A 26,600-nucleotide genomic window follows, 5' to 3' on the forward strand; every position below is an offset into this window, starting at 1 on the left:
GTTCCCTCTCCCCAGGTGCAGCACTCTGCACTTGTCCTTGTAGAACTCAGTTTCCTTTGGCCGTTCCAGCCCAAACCTGCCTTTCAGTCCTACCGCTTCCAAGTCACTCTTGCTGTAGCATTTCAAGCCTCATATCTCCTCCAGCCCCCTCTGAGGCAGGGACACACTGCCAATCCCACGACCTCTCGGGGGTCCCAAGATTCTCCTTTTACCCCCAAGCTTCTCCTGCTCCAGTCCCCCCACACCTTCCACTGGTGAAGGGGCTCCATAGCCCTCTGCTTGGGATTATAGCAGGACTCAAACAGGCTCTCGTGCCCCAACCATACCTGGGCACCAGGCACACTCCCTTGGACCATGAGTTCAGACACCTCTTTTTCTTGGCTCAGCAGGCCCATGTCCCCCTTCAGGGAGTCCTTGTGATTCAGGCAGGATTCTTCAACCCAGCAACTTCTTCCTCTGTGCTCTCTGACATTCCCCCCTTCAGGTCACCTGGGTTTCATCAAGTAGTTGCCTTGTCCACCCCACCCACTTCGCTACTTGTCTGCTGATTTCCTTGAACACCTGTTTCCTTAGAGGACACCTGATAAGGAATGGGCACTAGCTTGCTCCAGACCCCCCTGCAACTTGGAGGAAAGGGAGTGCCCTGCTTCCTCACCTGTAGAGCAGGGCTCAGGTGCTTCCACAGCTTCATAAAGCTCTTTGAGAACCATGATTCATGAGTCCCAGGGGCAGAATCCATGCACTACACACATTCAGGGAGACCCTGACCTCTGCCTCAGCATACCTATAGGCTGTGGAACTCCCTTCTCGAAAGCACAGTGGCAGAAAGAGAGCTCAGAGTCATTATTGATTCTGAAATGAACACGGGCCGCCAATGGGAGGAAGCAGTCAGTAAGGCCAACCGTACCTTGTCATGCATCCGCAGATGCATCTCAAGCAGGTCCAAGGAGGTGATACTCCCCCTCTATGTGGCACTGGTCAGGCCACAGCTGGAGTGCTGCATCCAGTTCTGGGCACCGCACTTCAGGAGGGATGTGAACAACATGGAGAGGGTCCAGAGGAGGGTCACCCACATGATCAGGGGGCAGCAGGGCAGGCCCTACAAGGAGAGGCTACGGGACCTGAACCTGTTCAGCCTCCACAAGAGAAGGCTGAGAGGGGACCTGGTGGCTGTCTATAAACTTACCAGGGGGGACTAGCGGGGATTGGGAGAAACCCTGTTCCCCCAAGCAACTCCCAGTGTAACAAGGAATAACGGCCATAAGTTGTTTGAGAGTAGGTTCAGGCTGGACATTAGAAGGCACTACTTCACGGTCAGGGTGGCTAGGATCTGGAACCAACTTCCAAGGGAAGTGGTGCTGGCTCCTACCTTGGGGGTCTTTAAGAAGAGGCTTGATAATTACCTAGTTAGGGCCATATGAGCCCAGTATTCATTCCTGCCCAGGGCAGGGGGTCAGACTTGATGATCTACTTAGGTCCCTTCCGACCCTACTTCTATGAATCATAGTGCATAGACTCTGACCCTGACCTCTGCCTCCTTTCATCTAGCAGACACTCTCTTTCACTCCTTCTTCAGTAGAGCAAAACTGCTCCTGAGCAGCAGGCCTCACTTTTATGTAGTACTGAGTGTCTGTGTAGTACTCCTAGCTAGTTTTCCATGCCCTAATCCATGGGTATCAAATACATGGTCCACAGGCTGGATGCAGCTCATGGATTTTTGCCCCAGATCTGGCCAGTGTGGTGGAGTTTCCTGGCTGTAGCAGCAGCAGCCAGAGTCCCAGCAAGAGCTGGGCTGCCGGCTACTACCTCTGGAAATTTGGCCACTGTGGCCAGAGCCAGAACTTCTGACCACCATGATGCTGGAGCTGCCCATGCCCCAGCTCTTGTTGGGGCGCTGACTGCTGCTGAGGGAAGCCCAGACACCATAGCCAAAACCCCAGCTCTGGCCAGAGTGGCACAGCTTCTGCCCATGGTGCTCTTGGAGCTGTATGCCCACCAGTTCCCACTGGGGCACTGGCTGCCCCTGCAGGAAACCAGGCCACCAAAGCCAGAGCAGGGACTCTGGCTGAAGTGGCAGAGATTCTCTCTGTGGTGCCACTGAGGCTGCCCATGGTGCTCTTAGAGCCGTACATCTGTCAGCTTCCATGGGGGCATTGGCCACCACCATGGGAAACTCATCACAGCCCCAGTCTCAGCTCTAGCCACAGGGGTAGGGCTTTGCTTGCAGTGCTACTGGGGCAGCGTGTGCCCTGCCTCTCACCAGGCATGGGGTTTTGCTGTGGGAAACCCTGCCAGGGTGCAGACAGCCCCAGCAGCAAACCCCATTACTTCAGGCAGAGTGCCAGCTCTGGATGTGGTGATGGGGCTTCCTATGGTGGCAGCATTAATCCTGCCTCTTGCAGTCCTATTTAGGCAGACACATGCATGCGTGTGCACATACACAGTGTCCCTGATGGATCTTCTCCCCACAGTGCCACTAGGGCTGCCAAGATAAGAGCTGGGGCATGGCCCACAGACACCTAAAAAGAAGGGAATACATCCTTCCAGCTGATTTTACATCCCTGCCCTAGTTAATACATCTTGCCCATGCCCATGCATCTGCCCCATTCAAATCCTTGTGGGGAGTTACTTCTCACTGGCTATCATTTACCCTAACCATAACTTGTAGCTCTCCTCAGAGCAAACCCTGCACCTTGTTACACCTCTTTGAGTTGCTCTTGTTTGAGCTTTTTTCCCTATTTGCTACTTGGGTCAGCATGGAAGCACTGTGTGACATCTTGGCCCCTTTGAAGTTGCTGCCCAAACATCCTTTGCTTTCAGCAGAGGCAGGGTTTTACCAAGGAGTCTAACTGCAGTGTTATCAAAGAGCTGGCTGCATATGCGAGTACCCACAAGGCTGCATGCCCACACTACTGCTTTGTGAAGCCTATGAGACCCTTGCACTGTTGTGCCAAAGGTGCCAGAACAGCTGACCAATAAGGTTTAGGTGTTTGATACACAACAGCCTCTGCACTATGATTTTTCTCACAATGTGCCAGTCAGGACCAGAACACTGATTTCCTGGTGCCCCATCCTGTGCTTTGAAGCCCTGTTTAAATAATCTAACAAGCCCTCTAGTGCTAAGGCTGTTTTCTTCCTTGATTGTTAGGGATGTTGGATGGGGCCTCTACCAAATATGCTCAGCCTCCACCCTCCTCCTTAGCCCACCGCTTCCTCTCCACTTTCTTGCTCAGGAACAGGGTCGAGGATCAGAGCTGGGGGAAGAAAAAGTGTTGACCATGTTGCAGAAAAGCTCTTAGATGTTATGCCATGTTCTAGGCCTCCTCTCTACTCTGGTCTCATCAAAGAACTGTCTCCCCAGCTGGGAAAAGGAGTACCATCACTTTGGGGCACAGCAGGGGTGTGAGATCAAGGTCCAAACTAATGCAAGTACCTGGCAATATGTGATCTAAGCAAGGCGTTAATGAATTAAGAGGTCCTGTAGCTTGCCCTTTAACTAAGGTTTCTGGTACCTCTTTCCTACAATGCTTTATCAGCCATGATTATACTGCATGATAATCCTTAGGAACCCCTAAGGAACTGCACTTGGAAGTCAGTGAGAGCAAAGAGGCTGGTTCCTCCCCAGGTAACTACAAGCAACAAGCTAAACAACACCTGGTTAGCTTCCATTTCCATGCCACATATAATTAATTGACCAAGGTAGTTGGGTTAGGCAGATGTCTGAGATTTGATTCAAACACTACAGTGAGGTCCTGCATTTCTGTGAGGGCAAGATACTACCTCTCAGTTATGTTGCCCAGCCCCCTCATCATTTAACGTATCTTACATATTGCAAAGATAATTAGCTATCTTCTCCACTCACACCACAGAGCCAAGTGCCTGGTTACCAACCTTAGTACAGTCCAAAAGCCAGAGTGCTGTCTAAATACTGCTTGCTTCAGCTTCCCACATGGTGCCTAGGAGAGACTAGGATTCTCCTGTTAATTTGGTCTAGATGTGAAGTGACCTCATCAATTTACAGGCATTTCCCCAGTCAGTTCTGGACTACTGGAAAAGAGTTTGAGGCACTCAGAGTGGTCGGAGGTTTGAAAATATCTGAGAGCTGAGCTATTCTTTTGAATAGCTTAGCAGATGTAGGCAGATGTCAAACTGGGAAGGTTGCTGCTGTCTGTGCAGTGCTGCTAATTCTGATGGCAGGACTGGCATCAGTTTGGGGTGTGCACATTGCACTCCCAAATCCCTGCCCAAGTATAAGTATTACCACCCCCAAGGAATCAAGCATCAGTCATAGCCTCCACAGGCAGTGCTTAAAGTTGAGCATCAATAAATCAATATCTTCACTCTTCCACCTGGACAATCACTGAGCCATGAGCATGCTGAATATCAGAGTAGGCAACCACATCCTTCATGAGATTACCCCAACCTACCTAGGAGTCACATTAGACTGCTGCCTCACCTATAAACACCGCATTCAGGAGGTCAGCAGTAAAGTTTGTGCACAGGTAGCTGCCGTATGATGTTTAGCCAGCACGACATGAGGTGCTAACTTCAAAGTGCTCAGAATCACTGAACTTGCAACGATGTGAGCCCCAGCAGAACATTGTGCTCTTGTATGGTCCAGAAGTTGTCACACTCAAAAGCTCGACACTGTACTTACCAGCGTGCTGAGATCACAACAGGCTGCACAGCCTACACACGCACAGATGTACTCCCTGTACTCTCAGGTATTAGAGCAAGTGATATAAGAAGAAAGACCTAACATCATTACTGGCAATTGAGGCAAGAGATGACGAAAATCACTTGCTTCATCAACTGTTAACTGAAAAACTGAACAGATGGAGGCTTAAGAGGCTTAAAAGTTGTAAATTATTTGTACATGAAGCCCATAAGCTCCTGGAAGAGATTAAGGATGCTGAACCAAACCTATGGGCAGGAACAGAGTAGGCCAACTGCTGGGAACGGTCAGACCTATTCCTACAGCTTTTTATACTAACACCAAATTAGCCACATCAGTTGAAAACACGCACATGGCCAGCACGTCATCTGGGCACACTCTTGAAACAGAAGTGTGGGTCAAGCTGAACAAACTGAGATTTGGATATGGACACTTCACAACACTTCACAAGATGAACATCTTGGACAGCCCCTTTGTGAATTCAGGGTCCAACAAACAACACAGCACTTAATCGAAAGCTGCAAGCTTTACAAATGCTCAGAGAGGGTAGCTAGAATCTGTATATTGAGTGATAATACCAGACAGTGGCTCATAGATTTGGAAGTTGATATCTGAAGCCATATAAAAGAAGTCCTGGCCTCCCATCAGCCCCCAAAAGCATGAAATTTACTTGGGTACCAGGAGTTTTTACATGTCAGATTTAAGTGAAGGGCTGTGGTTGTGTTTTGTTTAATTCTGCGCTTTGGGCCCAAACCTTTATGGTACATATTGGTTGTATTGGAGTTTTTTCCCAGCCACCACAAAAAACAGAAACCTGCTTTATTTTAATAACAATCGAGAGTCTCACGTGTCCCTAGGGGCTAAAGTTGCAGGTAAACATCAAGCATGCCCAGATTTGTGATAAAATTGAGACCCCGAGTCTGTAATAACAAAATACTACCAATTTTCTTAATCCACAGACAACAGTTAAATATTGTTATGGCAGGGCCAGCTGATAGTGCCATTACATGGGCTTCCAAGTTCTTTTTTAGCAAAGAAGTTTTTATGATCTTGAGAGCATGCACTAGCTTTCTGATGAAGCTCCTTTGGGGCAGCAGCATGTACGTGCTCTGTTTCTCCCAATAATGCCAATTCTTTTGGGGAGGAAGAAGGAAGGGGAGTTGAGCCAGGGGAACTGGGCATTGGTGTTCTGGGTGAGACACCAGAAGAGGACATTTGTGCACCTCTGTTCCAGGACTGTTGTATGCTTTGTAAAATGCAATGAGTTGGACTGAGGCTCCACCCAGACTCTCCTTCCACAGACAATCAGCAAGCCTCTTCTCACCCTGTCCCAACATGTTTCCAGTGGGTCAAGACAATGAGTATTGTACTTGCTGTAATGTACATGGGGAAAGAAAAGTTAAGGCCTGCCTGAGGCCATTGTGGCTAAGGGTATCATGATGGATTTAGATTCAGGAGACTGGGTGCTCAGCTCAGCACTGACTGTCTATTTTTAGGTGGGGACTGTATGTGCCAAGAAACAAGGGGAGAAGAGACAAATGTGACTTTGTGGTCTGCAAGGGATAGCGCTGTCTGCCCTAATTGTTTCTTCTCATCCACAAGGAGGAAACATGTTAAGAGAAGGGCTCCTGGGTTAGAACCCAGATGACATGCTGGCCATGTGTGCTTTCCCAACTGAGGTGGAGTGAAAGTGCTTCTCCCTCCTAACAGCCTCAGAGCCAAGTCCCCAGCAGGTTTGTCTTTCATTTCTCCTGCCATTCCCTCCCCAAACTTAGGGTCCAATTGCTAACAGCATTGTACCCCTGGTTTTAACATGTGTAACCAAGACAAAAATCAGGCTCTCCACAAGTCGGGGCTCAGAGAAAAAGATAGGTTCCATTCTCCCAAATTACTCCTAGGCAGGTGACCGGGACCAAATACTTGCTGCGGAGACAGTTTTCATATGCCTTTATTTTGAATGGTACAGGATTTTTACAGGCACTGTGCGTTGGTGTTTCAGACCAGTTCAGATTTTCCCTATATCACCCAATGACCGAAGGAGAGGTGAGAGTTGGGGGTGGGGAGGAGAATATCTCACAGCTACAGTTCCAGCCTCCAGAAAGGCATAAGACATCCAGGAAAACAATCTGCTTCTTTCGAAGCCGCAAAGCAAGGTTTATAAACAGACTTAAAAAAATAATAATACACATATAGGAGCAACTCAAAGCTAAAAATACAGCTATAAACTGGCACGGATCTATGCTGCCACTCGGGTCTTTTCCCCAAAGCTGGAAAAGGATGTTTTTAAAACTAAAAATACATTTAAAAAAAGTTTCCATGCATTAAGTCTTAGTGTTTTGTGCAATTAAAAAAGGAATGAAAATAAATATAACTTAAAAAAAAAACTTTTCCATGACACTAATGGAACAGAGGCGAGTCTGTAAGGCACTTCCATATGGGCTATTCTAAGCAGCCTAGGAAGACTGGGCAAAGCTAAACAGTGCAACCATTTACAACTGTATCAAAAGAACTACAGACATGTGCCTGGTGAGATATGAACCAAGAAAGTCTTAGGAGATTTTAATCTTCATGAAAGACGCTTGTGTTCAACTGCAGAACAACTGATGGCTAAATCGCTCCTGCATTATCGTTGCAGTGAGAACCTCCCTGACATAGGAAGCTGCACCCATTTGACCACGGCAGACAGTCTCTAGCGCTGCCACTGGGGAAAGAGATGAGGCAATGACCTTTTGGAGTCAGGTGAGTGAGGGATTCAGAGCTTCTGTCGGAAGCTGCTCTTACTCGTGGACAACAGCCTTCAGGACTGTTCATAACCTAAACTCAATGCCATCCTTCTGTCCTAAATCCCAGAGACCTCCAAGCTCCCTCCGATGATCAGAACACACCAGCAACGCTCCCCTCCCTGCCATTCTGCCAGTACTTGACCTTTAGCAAACCGGCTCCAATACAAGCAGTCTGCTTAGTTCAAATGTTCCAGGAAATTAAAAAATAGCCTCCACCCTAAATAGGAGGGCTGGTTGTTTTCACAAGACTTGAAGCAGAGGCCATGTATGCTATCCAGTTCAGACAGAGCAAACTGAAAAAAAAGCTGAAGACCACCACCAGATTTAGTGAGCTGTGGCACGAAAGGAATGCCTTACCATCCTTACATTTTGCCATATCAGGCTGATGTGATCATCTTGAGAGCTGATCGACTGCCCTCTTTCTCCCCTGGTATGAGCCTGTAGGCATTAGGTCACACCCACACCACCTCAAGGATCACATGTGTGCGTATTGAAAAGCCCCCTCAAGACCTGACAATGCAATTCTCTTTTGAAGACACAGGCAGGGTTTGACCTACAGGAACATACAACTCTGCTGCCTGGCACTTGGTAAATTTTAAAAGGTTTGTAACAAGAAGCCTGCAATAAAGTAAATCACGGAGACAGTCTACACATCACATTTTGACTGAACCAGATTTTAGGGGGCGTCAAGGTGGGGAGGAGAGAAAAGGGGCATCCTGGCAATGTTAACCTTTCATGCCATGGAGGAGAGCCCGCTTGAGTGCTAGTCAGAAAGAGCAATCAGCATTGAAGGCTTTAAGTGTCTCTGTGGTTTCCTACCACCACTTTCACACTCCCTCACTGCTGTCTTGGCCCTTCAGGCCCAGGGTGGGCCAGCTGCCCCTGCTGAAGAGTGCTAGAAGCTGCTCCTAAAATGGAAAAGAAAAAAAAAAAAAAAGAGATCACTGACTATGTAGAAATCCTTCTCTTTTTGTCTGGCCCCAGACCACTGGTTCCATAACAGTCCTCACCAGTGCCAACTCAGGAGCTCTGAGCTAATGCCTCAGACCTTCATGTGGCATCACACTGCCATACCACTAAGCCATCCAAAGGCATTTTCAATTGGAAGTCGAGGCTGGTGGTAAAACTTCTGCACCTGACATTGTGGCCGCACCTCAGTGGTTAGAAGGAAACTCATCATCCAGCACAGGTAGGTCAGCATGGACTAATACACACACACCAGACTTGGCCACAGATAAGAAGTAACCTTGAAATCCAGGTGGCCACTCTCAAATGATGCCATGATCCCAAGCAGATAATAGGATTTCTCAAGTACAGAGAAAAGCTTAGATCTGCTATTACTAGTTACTCCCACAGACTCTACGCAGCTAGGTTCCTAGATTAAAGTATATTAGTAAATAACTAAATTGCTCCCACTCGGCTGCTCCTGCCTTTTCCTGCTCCACGACCTCTCCGTTTGTTCATTCCATAACCCCTGAACACCTGAAATGGCAGTCTGCAACTGCCTTAGCCTTGGCTACCTTGAAGATAGTGTGTTACCAACACCTGCCACTGGAGGGCAGCTGATCATTACAAATGAACAAGTACTATCCACCCTTCACTTGACTGAGCTGCCTGGTACCTGGAAAGGCATTAAAACATACACATAATCTCATGAGCCACAGAGTTCATCACTTAAGACATCATCTTCCTTCAGCTGGAGAATGTATCAACTACCTAAACTTTCACTAAATAAACCTTTGTTAAAAACAGATGGAATAAGAACCAGAGATGCTACAGAAAGAGCGTGCATTTGCCTAGCCAGACTGACCAGAGTCGTTAACTTCCGGTACTGAAAGGGAGTAACACGATTTGCTTCTGTCTACTGCACAAAGCCAAGACTTCAAGTTTAGCTTTTGTTCTGGCGGGTGACCTACATATTTACACAACTAAAAAAAACCACCTTAAATAGGGAGATTATAGCTTTAAAATTGGAGGGGTTTGGAAAGTGTCTTGTAGTGCAGTTCGGAAGAGTCAGTTTGAGGGGCAAGATTCTGGGTAGTGGCGGAGTTGGACATATGGCTTTAATGCAGGTCCTCACTTTGTGACAATTCTGTCAGGATCTGAATGAGGTTGTCCAGTCCCCAGAGGTAGCCATCCTCTCTGTTCCCTTCTACCCAGGGCACATTGTGCTGGAGGACTTGTCCCTCTGGCAGTGGTGTGGTTTTCCCAAAGTCGATCATCCAGACTTTGGCCTGTTCTTTTTTATCATGAATGAAGAGCAGGGAGCTCCCAATGACCTGCAGAAAGAAGACACCAAGTTATTCATGCTCCAGCTTTTCCTTAGACACATGCCTGCCCTTCCTTATAGCACCAGTTTTAGGGCCACACTTTCAAACACATTACCTAGAGGTACACTTGCAATACTTCATACAGGGTTTTTTCATAAGCAAAACCTTAAGTGCATACCTGCCAGCTGTGTTTGCACATGTAAATCAGACATTTTAAAACAACTGGATTTACCAATACAGTACAGAACCCAGTTTTTGTACACGCAAAGAGCTTCAGTTCAAAAAAGGAAGTAGTCCGATTCAGGTGGCTTTGACCCAAAAGGAGATATTCCATTTAGACTTTTATACTGAAACTGATTTTTCCTGTGGAAAATTTCAGTTTTACCAAAATTGTTTCGTCAGGAAATTATTTAAATGGAAAACAACTCAACACGTCTACCCAGTAAGCACTACAAATGCTGTTTTGATATAGTCTGCCAGCACTTTTTTTTAAGATCCCCAAAGCTGTGTTCATCTAACTTAGTGGTACTCACCCTTCAAGCCCCCAGGGCCAGATGAGTACTGGGAAGCTAGGCCAACAGGTCTGTGTCCACTGTGCACACTGACCTGACCCAACACTGGATCTGGCCATGGCCCAACCCCATGTGCCAGCACAATCTAGTGCTATGCCAGCACAGGACATGTCATCCAGTGTACAGGGTCCCCATGGGCCTGGAAATTTGGCAGTGGTGGGGAGCAGGGACAGCATTTATACAAGGAATTTATCACAGGCATACCATCTAGTTTGTAGCAGAATAGCCAAAAATATTTTTGAAGTCATGTAAAACTTTGGCATTCCAAACCCATACACAAACTTCTGGACTAATTAAAATTGATGGTTTTTAGCTAAAAACTACCTTTAACCTCATCAAACGTACTAAGTTTAGTGTGTTTTACATCAGATCTCCATAAAGATACTGACTGGAAAAATAAATTAAAGCAACAGATTTGAGAATGGATGCAGATTTCAGAAAGAGGAGCTTTTATGCTGGCTATGCTACTTCCCTTGGGCAGGATCTAAAATGAAATTAAAAGCTGTACAACAGTTAGAAACAAATCAAGCCAGGAAACGTTACAATAGAGAAAGGCAAGTTCTACCTCATGGCATTTAAAGAACGGTGACATCTCCAGGGTGGCACGAATCCTCTTCAACCGATTAAGGTAACTGTTCTGGAAACACAAAGAAAAAAAGTGTTATGGCCAGTTTAAGCAAATTTCAAGCAAGTCACTGGACAGACTCAGTGAAGCATACATGTGGGATTGTTATTATTGTGAATGTCTATATGTTCACTGAGAAACCCTTGATGGTCCCCTTACCAGCCAAGCAACAAGCCTATGTATTTTCCTGACCTAAACAGAAAGGCTAAATTAGAAATATTCTGATGTGCCCAATGCTGGACAAGAAAACTGCCTGCCAGCTCTTCCTTTAATACAGTGGTTCTCAACCTTATTAGACTGGAGACACTCCTTGATAGACTCAAGTCAGCCCTATTTTTTGACTACAGAAAAATAGAGCAATTCTTCTGTTGCAAAAAACTGAGAAAGACAATAGGTCAGAATGCTTTTGACAGCACGGATTCCTGTCTGGAAGTTTTGGGTTTAATCTTGTGAATTGTGTTTGTATGCCAACAGTACTAACATTGCATGGCACCCCATGACACCCTTGAAAGGATCTCAAAGCACCCTGGTTGAGAATCACAGTTTTAGTATAATTTGAGTAGACAGTTCACCCAACTCCAACTACGATGGGAGCTTGTGGGGTGCAGGGGAAGGCAAAGACAAGGCAGGATGGATTCAAGAAGCCTTGACAACAGGATGGGTTAAATTTAGTTCTCATTAGCTGTACTCTAGAATGGGGTCAGGATGGTTTGAAAGACCTCCATGTCCTTTGGTATACACAGGAGCAATTTGCACAGCTTTGTTTACTGAACTAAGAATCTATCCCAATTAACTACTGTCAAAGGAAAGTGCAAGTTTAGACATGCCGTTTAGAGTCAGTGTGTAGACTTTATACAGCAAGACCTAAAATGGACCTCCCTCAACACAGTGGGATCTTGGACAGTCAGCGTAAAGTGTTTACAGTTAAATAGTCTAATCTAGCAACTCAGCAGCCAGATTTGGCAAATGCAAGATATAGGGGTTTGCCACATTCAGACTCAGATGTCCACCACAGATAAGGGAACCTGGGCACCTTGTTAGATCATGCTTTCCCAGGCTACCCTGTAAGTTCCTTTAGGAAGGAAAACTCTTCACCAGCCATGCAGGCAGTTGCCATGGTTAAAAACCACATGGAAATGTCCATTCCTTTTTTTCTGCACTACCCTCAGCCACTGTCGATGAGAGTTTTACATCCCAGAGGTGATGCCTTCAGCACCTCTGCAGCAGACTTGCCCTTGCCCGAAGTAGCCAACCCAAGCTTATGCTTTTGCCTGTTCTGTGACTTAATATCGTACCAGAATGCTACAGGCAACAAGGTTCTTTGTGTTGTTATAAAAGCCAGCCATGCAATCTCCCTTAACCTCTCCCTACCCTGGCAGCTCCACCACTCCAGGAAGTGGTTTCTCTTTGCCCTCTTTTGTGCTATTTTAAAGCATGCTCAGCAGAGCAGCAGAGGGCTTCATCCATCTGTGGTCCTCAGCATTAAAGCAGTTCACCAGCAAGGCACGAGTCCGCAGAGAGAAGCCCCATTCTTGCACCTGGAAGACACTTGAGCAATGCCCTCCTGATGCAACGGATGACTCACCAGAATGTTACGGTTCCCTTTAATGAACTCTCTGAAGGCCTCTGTGACTTGTTCCTTTGTCTTCGTCTTCTTGAAGTCCCTGTTTACAGTGCCATCTTCATTCTTAAAAGAAGGAGAGAGAGAGAGACTCAGAGAGTCATGAAAGCTGCCAGTCAGGGAAAAGTATTTGTGCTTTTAAACACTACTTTGCACATCTTAGGAGGATGTGGACCAGCCTCTTAGATTGCAAGGCCAGAGGAGGAGAGGTCAGGATTTAAACAAGTGTCACTTAAGACAGGTCAGAGGGAGACAACAGCCAGCATCCGTGTCCTTGCTTTAAGGAGGAAACCAGCACAAAATCTATGCCAGGAACCATTTGAGGGTGGCTTGAGAGAAGAAGCAGACATTTCCCAGAATCTGTAGCATGGTCTTATTTGAAATCCTAAAGCAGCTTGCACAGAGCAAAGCTATAACAGCTCACCTCTACTTACCAGAGACATACCCTGGGTAATAGCCTATTTTCTCCCTCTAGAAAGTCTCAAAAAGTGATATGACAGAAGATGGAGGAGGTCAAACAATGCGGTCTCTGTTCTACAAACAATTTGGTCTCCTTTCCAGTCAGCACCAGCTTTCCACCCAGCTCCTTTCATTCCAGCATCAGATGAGCAGCATTGCTACTTGGTCATCACCCCAGCTTCTCATACTGTATACAACCCAGACTCAGATCCAACCCAAGATGTCCTCCAAGTTGAGCTGTCCTCCCTCCAACATCTGTCCTTACACAGGAGAGTATATAGTCCAATCACTGAAAGCCAGATTCCAAGAGCCTTCCACCTAATGGTATCTTACCACAAGAAAAGTCCTGGATTTAGAAGCTAGTCTTAAGTGTGCCCTAGGCATGCAGCTGTATTTCCATAATCTAGTTCTGCCATGATAACAACTTGTTTGCGCAAAATAATTTGAAGGGATGGAAGCCGGAAAGACATCCTGTTAGTCTGGGGGAGATGAAGGAAGGCAGTACAATGAATATCCTGTCCTAAAGATTGAGATGTCAGGGGATCCCTTTCAGAGTCTGCCCAGCGAGTGCTCTTTGTTGAGCACAGCTCTTGGCACACAGCACTCCCATGAGGCAAGGTACTAACTGCAAGCAAGACGGCCTCTGAAGTCAGTCACAAATGGAAAGTGAAGCACACACATACCATGCATTGAGCTGCAGAGCTCTGCAGACTGTAAAACAGGGTGCTGGAGTTTATCAGTAAATGATATGTATGCAGCTCTAAAGGGAAGGTTATGTATGGTTTACAAATTCAAACTTCCAATTTGCTTTTAACACACACCTTGATAGAATCGTTACACACACACAAATATGCATGCATGTGTACACATAGAAGGTGGCACCCAAACAATTGCTCTAGCTTAGTAAGCTTTATGTATGCACAGTGGAATAGGTCTCGGTGCTCTGTAAACTGCTGCTTGAAGGTGCAGGTTTGGAAGACATTTATAATACATAAAATCCTGGATGGTCTGGGACTCAAGGCCAACATATGTTCTCAGAGGACCTACTCTACTATAAGGGACATGGACAAAGCAGCTGTACTGATAGTCTATACAACGTGGGCCCTCAGAGAGGAGAAACAAACTTTTTTACTGGAAACTTCCTTGCTTAAAGACTTGCTTCCCCTTGTGCTCCAGCAAGAGACAGTTTGGTGACTTCCAGAGCATGCAGGCCACATGCCAAACTTTGGTTAAGTATTGTGACCAGGTCCCCACTAGGGAAAGGATTTTTGTTGTCATCAGGGGTAGGACAGGCACTGGCCCTGTTTAGCCGACTCCTCTAGGGTTCTCGTGCTTGTATTATGCACACACATTAAAAAGAAAGCTGCCTACATGGCTGCACGAGTCACACAAGCCCTTGCGCTGTGGTCTGGAAACATACGCTCACCCTGTCCCCTGGGACAGTCGACATCAATGTGGGGAAGGGCCACAGGAGCAGCTGCTGAAGTCTAGTCTAAGAAAGGGAGATGCATGTTTATAAGTGGAGTCTGATACAGAGTTCATAGTTAAATGAAAATTGTGGATGGGCTTTGAGATAAGGCATGATCTCAGCTTCATGAAAGCCATCTAGCATATTCACAATGCTGCTCCCATAATTACTCCCCTTGGGCGATTTCCTTGACCTGCCAGATGCTGCTGTTGTGCTTTCAGCAGGCATGGCATTTATAGGTGCTCTAACCCCAGGCAGCTAAAGTTTAGAAAGAAGAAATGTGAAGGTGGTTGATAAGGCCAGAGCAACGAGGCTTATCCTGCCCCCTCACCACATCAGTGCCAGCAACCCATTTTTGGCCCGAGGTAACCTTTGTAGTGCTCAATTCACCAGGTTTTGGCAGAAGCCCAGGACTCCTACTCAAGCAAAGGTCAGGCCCTTTCTAGGAGGGTTCTCATGCACTGCATACCATAGGACATCATGAGATTTTCCACAGTCTAAGAGTTAAAACAGTGAATCTGGACACCTCGTGCTTAAGCTCCTTCCCAAATCCTGGTCTATAGAAATGCCTCTAAATCAATACAGAAATCCTTTACACAGAGCAGGGGATTTAAGGAGAATCACAGCAGTTAGCCCACATCCTTGCTGCAGCACAACAGTTAATTCTTTGGGCCATGGAGGCATCACAATAGACTAGTGAAGAGATAAATGTATCTGTTCTTAGTGAGACAGTTGAAAGATGCATCGAAAGAGTCACTTTGGCAAGCTCCATATAGTCTCACAATTTTAGCAGTATAATACCCATCAGTCAGAGAGTGATAGCTGTAGAAAATAGGTAAAAGTTTGTTCAGAATAAGGGCTGATGGCAGGACCTGGCTGACAATGCACGTGTCCACTGGAGAAAGCAGGAAAGAAGAGGAGTTTAAGAGAGTGGGAAGTCAGAGAGATGGAGAAAGAAAGTCTCTTGCAGCTGGTCGGGTGACCCAAAAGTTCATCCTGTGACTGGATTGGACAGGGTAGGAGAGTGTTTGGAAGTGACTGACCAGAGGGAATGGGATATGTGACAGGATGAGCTTCATGGCAGCATGATCATGAGGACAGAGGTTTTGTATTGGGCAGGTGGCTACCAGTTTTCTCTCGCAGACTGGGTTAGGTGGAAGGGCCTGCATGAAAGGGAAGATTTGGATTCAGCCGAATTGAATCAGGGACAGTGATCCAAATCAACTAACTGAATCACTGTCCCTGATTCAGGCCAAATCCAAATCGAATAGAGCCCGCTTCACACACCCCTAGTGTTCAGAAGTGCTTAAGCAGCTTAGAAGCCTAAGTCTTACTTGATTATCAGTTAAACATAGTCCAAGTCAGTTAGGGCTGGAGTTGAGTTTGCAGTAGATACAAGCAAGAACTCTACTCCCAGCCACGCACAAGACCTTTTAACTTAAGTGTGCTGTGGCTTTTCATTGGAGCTGGCCGGCCTGTCAGGGGCCACATGCCAATGTTCTGGTTAATGCAAACCTTCAGTTGCTGAAACCACCACTCTGTAGTGAATGCAAGCTGGATCTGTTCAACTGCTGCTATTTCTCTGATGCTATTCCACAATTACCTCTACTGTCCATGTTCTTCAAAGGGGCAGGCACGTTCTCCCACAATTTATTGGGAAACAATTCATAGTGAATATTAGTTTGCTGCAAGGCAAACAACAGTGGAATGGATCCATAGCAGTCTCAGGGTGTGGACAGTCAAACAATAGTACCAAGGTAAAAGGTTTTGGGGGTATAGAGGAGGACAGATTGAGAAAGGCCCCCCTACACTTTAGCCTCAAAAGCTCAGTGATTAGGCTACTCACCCAGGAAGCTGGAGACCCAGAGTACCTATACATGTGCCCAACGCCTGCTCCAATGAGTTCTTATTAGAATGCATTGGAGCAGACTCGATTAATCAAGTCTGCTCGAATGTGCTAATTGGCACACTCCAGCAGCCTCAGCATTACAAGTATTCAGCATCCTCACGTTTCAAAATGGCAGTGGGGGCGCGCTTTAACTAAAGGTCTAATTAAACTACCCCCCACCCCGGACCACATGTAAAGACGCCCCCAGGTTCTAGCTCTACCCTAACCTTATCCAAAGGGACTTGAACCTGTATTTTTGACTTCTCTTACATATGCAGGACTCAGATGTAGGCACGCATCCAGAATGGGTGCATATATACATAGCTGAGTAAGTGTGCATTCAGGTGGTCACCTACTATGCGTGCTTAGATTTCATAGAGAAGTAAGGCTGGAAGAGACCTTAAGAGATCATCTAGTCTAACCAGGGATCAAACCTGTGACCTTATCCATCCCCACTGCAAGGATCTGCAGCATCATTACTTGCATGTAAATGCCAAAAATAACACTTATTCAGCTTAAAAGCTGCCACTTAGATGCACAAAAGAACTCAGAATTCCACCTAAATCATAGGCACTTTGACCAAATTACTCCTTGTCATTAAAAGGGAAAGCAGTGCACGAGAGAAGAACCAACTTCGAACCAATTAGGACCAAAGTCACGTAGACAGGCTGCCTCTAGAGGGGAGTTTTAAACTGTTAGGATGGAGAGAGATAATTAGGCACATTAGTCTGAAGTCAGGCAGAAGGCACCTTTGAACCAGTTAGTCTCCAAGGTGGTACCCTGCCCTGCCTTCTTAAAATAGTTAAGACCAGGTAGCCATTTAATGCTTTCATGGACCACAGTGGTCTTTGAAACATGAATAAGGCGTGCAACGTTACAGAGGACCTCTCTCACACAAAAGCTTACCTAAGGCAAGTAAACTGGTGAGTCTGACTGCACCTTGCTATAACTGAAGGGGTATGGCTGAGGAAACATTTGCAGAAACAAGAGAAACAAGTTCGCAGATTTTGCAAAGCGGTTTGAGTCAGAAGAGCTGACTCAAGACTTTTTAATATCCTTGAAGTTTAGAAGGGGTCCTGATCCAGTTCAGCTCTGGAGCTATGTAGTATATTGGGTGCTGACATGGCCCAAAGCTAAAATTCAGGCAAAGATGCCACTATTGCCTGGTTTTTGGTGGAGGCAACAGCTTTACAAAGTTCCATCTTAGACACTGTAGTGCTATGAGCTAAGCCCAGAGAGAGTGGTGTGTGCTCTTTACAGTAAATCCAGCTACAGAAGCTTCCTGCTGCTAGGGGGGCTCACAGGAGGTTCACATTTCTCCATTCCTCCCATGTGGTTTTTCAAATAGGCTCTGCAAGCAATGGATGGTACAGTACAGAAGGCAGGTTAGGCAACCTCACCTTGATCCCCTCGATTCTGAATCCCAGCGTTGCTGTAGAACTGATGGTCTCTCTCCACTGCATGTATCGGGGTTTGGTTACTGCTCGCTGGGCATTCTCCTCCTCGGTTGGAGCATCTGGATCTACTTCAGTCATCTTCATATACATGTCCTTCCGCAGGTTTGGTTTCTTCCGAGCTTTTGTTAGTTCCTCTTCCAAGTACGTTCTGTCAAAGGGGCACAAAACTTATTGATAGCCTGAACATACATTAAGGTTCCAGTATATGGATTTATGGTTTATGAATGATAACACTGGTGAGGCATGAAGTGCACCACTAATTCATGAGCAAGATCAGGGATCAGGTCCTTAATCTTGGCTACAACGTAAGTTTTCATGTACCTTCAACACCCATTGCCTTCACTTGGAGCAGATAACACTCGGCACACCTCCCAGGATCAGGTCCTAGACAGTCTGTTTCATGTGAGCAGTGCCCAAAGAATCCCCCCAACCTCTATATTTCTTGAGTGAGACTACAAAGCCCCAAAACCTCAGGGCCTGCAACACTGGAACAAACAAGTATCAGAATCTCATTCTACATCAGCAACCCAAGCTAGGATGCCAGAGGAGTCCAGCATCTTCCACTCACACATAGGAAAAGATACAGAAGGCAACTGTTGAGTTCACAAACAGGGTTTTCACTTCTACTCCTCCAGCCACCATTTGGAGCTCTGCCCAGCTCGCAGACATGCCCTAGTCATGGTGAATCATAGAAAAACACCACAGTTCTGGTGTGACCCCTCCCCACTCCCTTTTCCGAAAAGTGCTGCAATTTATATCATGTTCCAAGGGCAGGATAAAGTAGGACTGTTTTTGCCATGTGCAACAGGACAAGGAGAAAGACAAAGCTCATTCAGCCTCAAAGACTTGCCATGTGAGGCACTGCACAGTTAGCAACAGGCCCTGCCCCAGGAAGTGTGTATCCAGGATAACCAACACCCAGGGAGTAGTTAGCCACAGAGGAGCACAAAGAGACTGACATATCTATCTATCTATCTATATAATTAGACCTACTTCATTGATCCTGCTCAGTTCAGCCCCCTATCGCACATACTTCATATATTCTAATTTACAGAGGATTCAAAATGCAGTGGGCTAAAATCAGACTAGTTCATTTAAAGCATCTGTCCTAGAGGACTGTGCTCTCCAGGGCTCAAATTACTTTCCAACTCTTGGGGCAGGGGGGTCCTGCAGTGGCGGCAGCCGGAACCTGGGAGCTGCCACCTGAGCTGCTTAGAAAAGTGCAGGGCGGGCTGGATGCAGTGGGGGGGCTGAGCCCCCCCAAGCCCCTTGTATTTCAAACCCTGGTGCCCTCTCCCACAAGCTCTGACAGCTAGACAAGCAGGTCACACCAGAGTCAGATCTGCTCCCGTGTTACCTACTCAGCATTGCTTGATAATCTAAATGGGACTTAAGTACATTAAAACAGTTTATCTCCAGATCACTAATCCCCTTTCAAAATGAATTAAACCAATCTGGAATAGGGAATCTGCAAATGGGGTTCATCTGGAGTAGTCCACCTTGCAATTTACACCCTACTTTATTCCAGATTATTTTTCCAATTTAGATTATGCCACCTCTGTGAGAATTTCCTCATATGAGAGGCCTGCCCTGCTAGATACCAAGCACTACTTGCAGTATCCATATCCTGTCACTTCCTCCTACCCATCACCACAAAGACCAGCCTTCACGCCATTCAGCTGCAACTCTGTTCAGGACCTCAACAGCCCAATACTCTTATCTCGTACCTAGTCTTCCTAAAAACTTCTGCCAGCCTATGCAGGAATCCAGCCACTGGGATCATCTTCCTTGACCAGCTCCTCCTTTTCAAGTCCAACAAGGTCAAGCTTCTTTTAAATCACCTCGCAGAGCCTACAGGACAATTGGTTTGATTTTCCAATTCTCAAAAGTGCATCGAACAAGGATTACATCCAACCATGGTTGACATTGCCCTAAAGTAGAAGGAAACCTCTCTTGACCTTTACTTGAGAGGGAAGAGCTGTTTTTCTCCCCTCTGGTAAGCTGGGCCAGACAACTCAAGATTGGACAGCTTGTTTGGAATACTGAGAAAATCTGAACAATGACTTATTCTCATGAGTTAAATGAAGCTTTCAGACTGTGCTCTGTCAACTGATTTTGTACCAGAAAAGTTGGCTAGGTTCAAGGAAAGACAGCGAGTGAGTAAGCTACATCCCGGCACTTGGCTGTCAGCAGCATTTGACGTTCCCTTTGAGAATCAGCTGACATGTTCAGACTTCTCCTGAAATCTAGTGTTTGCCTTATACCCTTCCCCGCCTCTTTGCCACACACAGGGAACTGGACTCTCCCAAGAAACAACAAATGAGTTTGTTCTAATTCCTGTAAGTTACAGAGCAAATTGATGAGAAAGTGTTGAACAGGTGTTTGCCATTCCTGAAGGGGGAAAAAAAAAGGAGCGGCAACTGAAGGAAGGAAAAGATGGGCTGGAGTCTATGCGCTTCTGGGCATCAGACATGTTCAGTTCTGTAGGATTTCCTGGCCTGGTTCCTGTTGGTCTGAAAGTGTGTTCTCCAATAAGATACACGCACAGAGAATTTTACCCTTGCTTTGAGGTTTGGTCAGTCAACTCAAACCAATACCAGAGACAAGCTGAGGGTAGGTAGGAAGTAGCAACATATGTAACCCTGCATTGACTCCTGGACCCCCAGACTAAAAAAAGGCTGCTCCCTCGAACCCCAGTGTAGACAAGGGTAGCAGTGAAGGGCTAAGATATCTCTTGCTAAGGACAGAGCTGAATTTGTGAACTACTTTCTTTTAAGTCCACCTCGAAGGCAGCCTCCACCATTTGCTGAATTAAATTAGGTCAACTATGCAGTCAAGAGTCTCCACGGCCCCTTCTGCAGCCCTAACTCAAGCTCTATATAGAAACTCCTACTCCTTGCAGGTCCATTCATGGCATCCTACAAAGCAAGCTATTGCTTATCAAATCTTATGCCCCTCCAAATTGGTTAGTCTGTAAAAGTGTCACTCTGCCTTGCTTTCAAGCTCTAAAGCAGTGGTTCCCAATCTGTGGTAGACGTACCATTGGCGGTACACAGACAACCTGTCAGTGGTACACGTTAACAAACTTATTATAATTACTTTATATGACAAACATTTGCTGATGGTATTTAAGGTTGTATTGTTTTAAATTGGTGCGCAATCTGTCAGAGTTTGGGAACCACTGCTCTAAAGGGAGCCATTCTCCAGTAGCGGAGAGAGTCAGTGGTTTTCACCCTTTACTGCTTCTCCGACAGAGATACTGTTCGTATCAGACCTTAGTTTTCCAACTTAAGGGACTTCCATCTTCTCCTTAAACCTTACACTGGTTATTCAGCTCCCTTTTCTACAGCAGTAATAAGCATCACCACAAAACTACACAAGAATCTCAGAAGATTTTTTTTTCCTACACCAACCTGAAGCCCCAAGTCCCATTAAGTAGTAAAGAGTTGATTTGATCAATTTGTGACATAACAATGCCTCTGGGGAGGTTTTTTTTACCTATTTTTGTAAGCATTGGAAGCCACCCAGGTGAAAAGCAGATGGAATTCAGGAAGACAAAACTTAATTACCACAGCTTGATTTTGGCCAGGAAGAGGTTATTCTTAGTGTCAGGGATATTTTAAAAGCCACAAAAAAACATAACAAAACACCCTGGCTTTACCTTTCCTTTAGAAACACAGTGTGTCCTAACACTCTAGGAAAGCTGCTTCAGGCCTCACTCAGGAAAAGCGCTGTCTATCAACACCACAGTTTCCAGCTTATTTTATTTATTCCGGCTTATTTTCCAGCATGGTTTCCAAGTCCCAGCCCTGCTTGTAGAGAGGTCTTGTCAGAATGAGAGATAACAGCGGAAAACCTTGCTGTGTCCCTTCACTCCATCTCTGCTATATCCAGAGAGCAGCTTCCTGTTTAGGACAAGGCAAAGAGCTCTATACACATACTTGACTTTCCTATCTCAAGCCAAGTGCAGGGGAAGCAAGCTAGAGAAACTGTATGGAATGGTGTTTGCACATTTTCCCCTGAGACCTACCAAAGCCAAAACATATCTTTCAGAGAAAGCATCTAAATCACATGGTGGATATCCTCAGATTCTATTGTCTCGTTTTAAAAGCTCAGATGAAAACGATAAAGGGCTCTGGCTTAAGTCAGCATTGTGATTTCTCAGTGGGTGGAGTAAGACAGCAACGTATTCCTAAATAGTTGTGCTACTCAGAGGGCTAATTTTTCTTCACAGGGTAAAGAGTACACATAATCTTCATTTGTGAATTCTCTTCCCTCTACTTCTCCCAAGGTTTAACCCTCTCCAAACCAGCGAGTCACAGGTTTCAGTCTGAAAATGTCTAGAGAAAAGTCTGTGTTGGGTGTAGCCTTATTGGTCTAAAGACATAGGCAGACACTTAACCTGCCTGAAGAATGGGGTTTGTACCCGAAAGCTTGCAAAGAAGAATTTTTCCAACTATTTTAGTTGGTCTAATAAAAAAGATAATCAGATCTCTTGCCTGGAGAAACTTCCCACTGTCCAGAGGAAAGCAGGATAGCTTCCAACTTGGGATGAAAAAAAAGGGTGTCAAGTCAAACAAGTGCTCTCTTCCTCCACCCACAGCACAGAAAAGAGTACTCCTGCAGAGACGAACCCTTTTGACAGGCATACCACAAATCAGCCCTAAACCCTCGTTGAGTGCCACTCTGATCCCACTCCTCTGTCCAGTCTGCTGCTCTGCCTTCTGCCCCATCTGCCTGTCCCCTCCCTTATCTATCATATGTCACGCAGAGGCTTCCTATCACTTGTGCTGCAGGTTGCACATCCCTGGAGTACTCTACCTTCCCTGTGTTCTCTGACTGGGGAAAACTCTCAGAAACCCCCAGTCTGAGGAATGGCACAGGATAACTCACAGGTCAACCAAAAAGACGGGTCTTACATTTTGTGATGCCATGTATTTAAGGAAACGGACCTGATCCAAAACTTCAGAGAGGTGCCAGACCATGATGTACTTTCCATTCCGTCAGCTGGGACCCATGCTGTCTATGGCCCTAAATTCTTTATTAGCTAATAAATGTTGCTGTATATTTCATGTAACTTATAATGCGGTAGCACTTTCGGGGCCTGAGTAGCTATTATGATACACAGATGGTTGCAGAGTTTCTTTATTGTGATGGCATGTAGAGGTCTCTGGGATGAGGTACTGGTTGTGCAGTACACATGCACAATAGAAACTATTCCTGCCCAAAGAGGTGATAGGTGGATTCATACAGCATGGAAAGTAATAGGGAAATTAAAATTGTACTTAGCAATCACAGCACAACAATGGCACAGTCGCTTTCAAAACCCTGCCCTAGGCTTTAAGGCTAAGTACAGACAGTCAAAAAGCTTGAGGTTGAATCAATTCAATCCTTGCAGGTTAGTCTAAACTATGTAGATTGAATCCCTAAAAAAAGTGAACAGACATTCACTTTTGATTCTGGAAATGCAGCCACATGCCTGCTGTAGCTCAGGCCAGAAGCTCGGGGGCACTAGAGCATGCCCTTCCTTCTTGTCTGGAGCAGACAGCTTGGGTCGTGGCTATCCCATCCACCTGGTGAGGAGGGGTTTGTGGGAAGAGGTGCAAAGCATCCTGGGATGCTGGGGGACTGAGTTAACTTGAATCTGTATGGGGATCTGGGACAGAAAGTTCAATAAACTGATTTAACTTAAATCAGTTAAATCTGACACTACATCCATCCAGGTTTCTCTTAAACTGGTTTGAGACATTTTTAAAGTAGTTTATGTGCACTGAAACTTCTACTGTGTTATAGATTTGAACTGGTTTCTGATCATTTTTACCAATTTATGTGCAAATTCTATCCCTAACCTAAGAGCTATGTGCTTGTCTCACCAAGTTGCTGTTTAAATTTTAATGATTTCTTTAGTGCACCGTTATAGATGTTTTAACAACAACAAAAAATTGTGCACACCTCAGTGTATTGCACCTCTCTCCCCTAAATATATGCCACTAGCTCAAAAAAAAAAAAATCATGTGCAAGTTAGCCCACATAATTGTGCCCATGCACACACAGCGAGCCAACCAGTTCGTCTCATGGGACAGTGGGACATGCCAGTGGTTCTGAACCAACTAGAGGCACTCCCTGAAAAATGCCAGCTTTCAGTTTTTACTCTTTGTCTGCCTACATAAAAATAAATAGTGCAGCTTTTCTGTTGCTAAGGACTCCGAAAAACCACAACTATGGCTTCCTATTTGAAATCTTTGGGCTTACCCTATGAATCATGTTTGCACACATCGCAGTGCTAACGGTGCATGGCACCCCACAGCACTCTTGGAAGGATCTCAAAGCACCCCGGGGTGCCATGGTACCCTGGTTGAGAACTAACACTAAGACACGCAACCCCCTTTCAGCCTGACAAGCTGGAGGCTGATTGACACTAGCCAGGCCTACAGGTTACTGCTGGTGCACGCATTTTTTAAAAGGAAACAAACTCCCATGATCTGTTTGACAACTATGTGCTTTTTTGGGCAAAACATCAGTTAACCTGTTCAGAATGTTTTTCCATTTGTTCATGCAGTAACTTGAACTTCACTCCCCGTCCATGCTGCCAGAGTCCAATCAAAACAGTGTCTATGCAGTAAGACCTCTCTCAGAGATGCTAACAGAAGCACATGAGAAGAGTTACTAGAGCAGCAGATAATAGGAGGAACAATATTTGACTGTCTCCCCAGGTAACAGACTCAGTTCCCATTTCCTTCAAGGTACACCTCAGGCCATGCTGGAGCAGGATATGTAGCTAGCTTGGAGATTGCCAGCACCCCCTTACCAATGCCTTCACCCCTACAAAAGAAAGAACAGTTCTGTTTCTGATGCAGAGGCACAGGAGGCACTTAACAGGGAAGGGAAGGAGGGGGGAAATATTGCTCTAGCCAACAAGAACCATCAGCTTTTTCAGAAAGAACCAGAGTCTCCACTACATCTGAGATGTGTTTCAGATCCTGATCCCCTCCCTCCCCCAATAACTAAGCCAGCCAGATCTGTGCAGTCTGGCTGGGCTGCAGCATAACCACTTGTGCACCTGATCCTGCGACCCTTGCTCATTCAACCTTTGCTTACTCATTCCCACCCCTCCATCCCCCCCAGTCAACAGGATTTGCCATGTCTTTAATGACTGAGTAGCTAAACATGTGCAGGACTGAAGTTAAATACTTCACAAATGGGCTTCAAGACAAGCAAGAACAATAATGTTCAAGTACCTTGGAGAAAGAATGCATACATATCCTATACTGCAGACGTGAATGTACTAGCAGAAGGAAAGCTCTTATACCTTTCCCTTACTTTGAGGTCAGATGTGAAGCAATGAGATATTGAAGAAGGCATACTGAAGAACTTGCAGTGCGAGCAGCGATGAAGGCCTTGACATTAATGGACAGGGCAACTTGAATAAGCTATTCCAAGGTCCAATGCTTTACTGGGACATCTTCCAGAAAATTACTGGTTGCAGCCTACTCTTGTGTGAGCTAGAACAGGGCTGTGCAACTGGTGGGCCACATGTGGTGGCGTACAAGGGATTAATTGAGGCCCCTAGGCTCCAGTCTGGCTGTTGCTCCCCCCCACAGCTCTGCCTGTAGCAGCCGCCAGATTCTCCAGACTCCGCACACTTCTGCTTTCTGCACCCATCCCAGGATGCAGCACAGTGCAACACAGCACCGAGCTGAGGGTGAGGCCAGGGACACATGGGTATATGGTACAGTGGAGGCGGAGAGGGAGGGGTGCGTCTGTGTGGCGTGCAGCCTGTGGTCCTCCTGGGTGCGGCCTGTGTAGCATGTGTACCCCACACACATAGAAGCTGGACAGCTCCAAGCTAGAATATACTCCACTAATATAAAATAGGAGAGAACAATGTTGTTCTTCCCTGCAGAGATGAGTGCAGCTCCATAGTTCTTTTAACCATGGAGCTCAACATGGCTGTGTGACATGACTGAAATCCTTCAGTCATGACATGCGATGTCTGACTGCTGATGGCAATGCTACTCCCTTCCTCATCTTAAGGGAATTTGTCATGGGAACTCCTGGGCAAAGCTTCATGGAGGCTTTACCTACTTGCCATTTTAAAGCTACTTTCATTCAAGGACTGCTATCTTACTCCCTAAAACTCCTGCAACATGTCACCCCAGCTTGTAGATCAATGCCTTCCTGTAGCTGGGGGAGCACAGTAGACTACTTCCTCAAAAGCTGCCACCCCAGGCCAGCAGAATAGCAATGGCCTATTGCAGCAAACTAACACAACAGTCCCTGCAGCTCTCCTTCCACAGTACACCAGGAGGTCATCAGACTGAGAATATAAAGAGCCTGTCATGCTGTTGCTAAACCCACGTGACCTGGGTAAGTCATTTAGAGCCAGGGAAGCCTGTTTACACCAACTTTTACTTTGGATATTTATTTCCTTCCAGCATTAAGTTTGCTGCAAGTTCTGTACTTTCAAAATTCAGCATCATGTTCTTCCTACAAGGACAAGGGAACGTAGTAACTAGTACTCACCTGACTCCCATCTTGCAGTCCATAACACAGGGGGAGTCAAACTCAGCCAGCAGGTCATCCATCTGATTGTACCGCTCCCCATCCTTCATTACGTCCCCATGATAAGCAGGAACAAAGGGCTTCAGGACATCATTCATCAAGCGGTCCAAGCAGCGCTGCTCGGATTCGCAGTGCTTCTTCAGTATCCTGCCATTGGCTGCTGCTTTGAAGCTTCCTGCAAGACAGAAGACAATACAAAACTTGCCTTAGCTCTGGAGCA

At 46.0% G+C, this 26,600-nt stretch overlaps 1 protein-coding gene across 1 annotated transcript in view; it reads right to left on the bottom strand.

The window, feature by feature from the left end:
- Nucleotides 1-6,605: 6,605 nt before the first annotated feature.
- ITPKB (inositol-trisphosphate 3-kinase B) overlaps nt 6,606-26,600 on the bottom strand; it is a gene marked incomplete at its 5' end in the record, with an annotated part of 98,743 nt that continues 78,748 nt past the window's right edge. The window contains 6 exons of the mRNA XM_019515914.1: nt 6,606-8,366; nt 9,539-9,737; nt 10,866-10,937; nt 12,511-12,612; nt 17,762-17,966; nt 26,342-26,555. Coding sequence (XP_019371459.1) covers nt 8,296-8,366; nt 9,539-9,737; nt 10,866-10,937; nt 12,511-12,612; nt 17,762-17,966; nt 26,342-26,555 — 863 coding nt within the window. The remainder of the gene's footprint in view (nt 8,367-9,538; nt 9,738-10,865; nt 10,938-12,510; nt 12,613-17,761; nt 17,967-26,341; nt 26,556-26,600) is intronic.

The sequence above is a fragment of the Gavialis gangeticus genome, unplaced genomic scaffold, assembly GCF_001723915.1.
Source record: "Gavialis gangeticus isolate Ggan-Ray unplaced genomic scaffold, GavGan_comp1, whole genome shotgun sequence".
NCBI lineage: Eukaryota > Metazoa > Chordata > Crocodylia > Gavialidae > Gavialis > Gavialis gangeticus.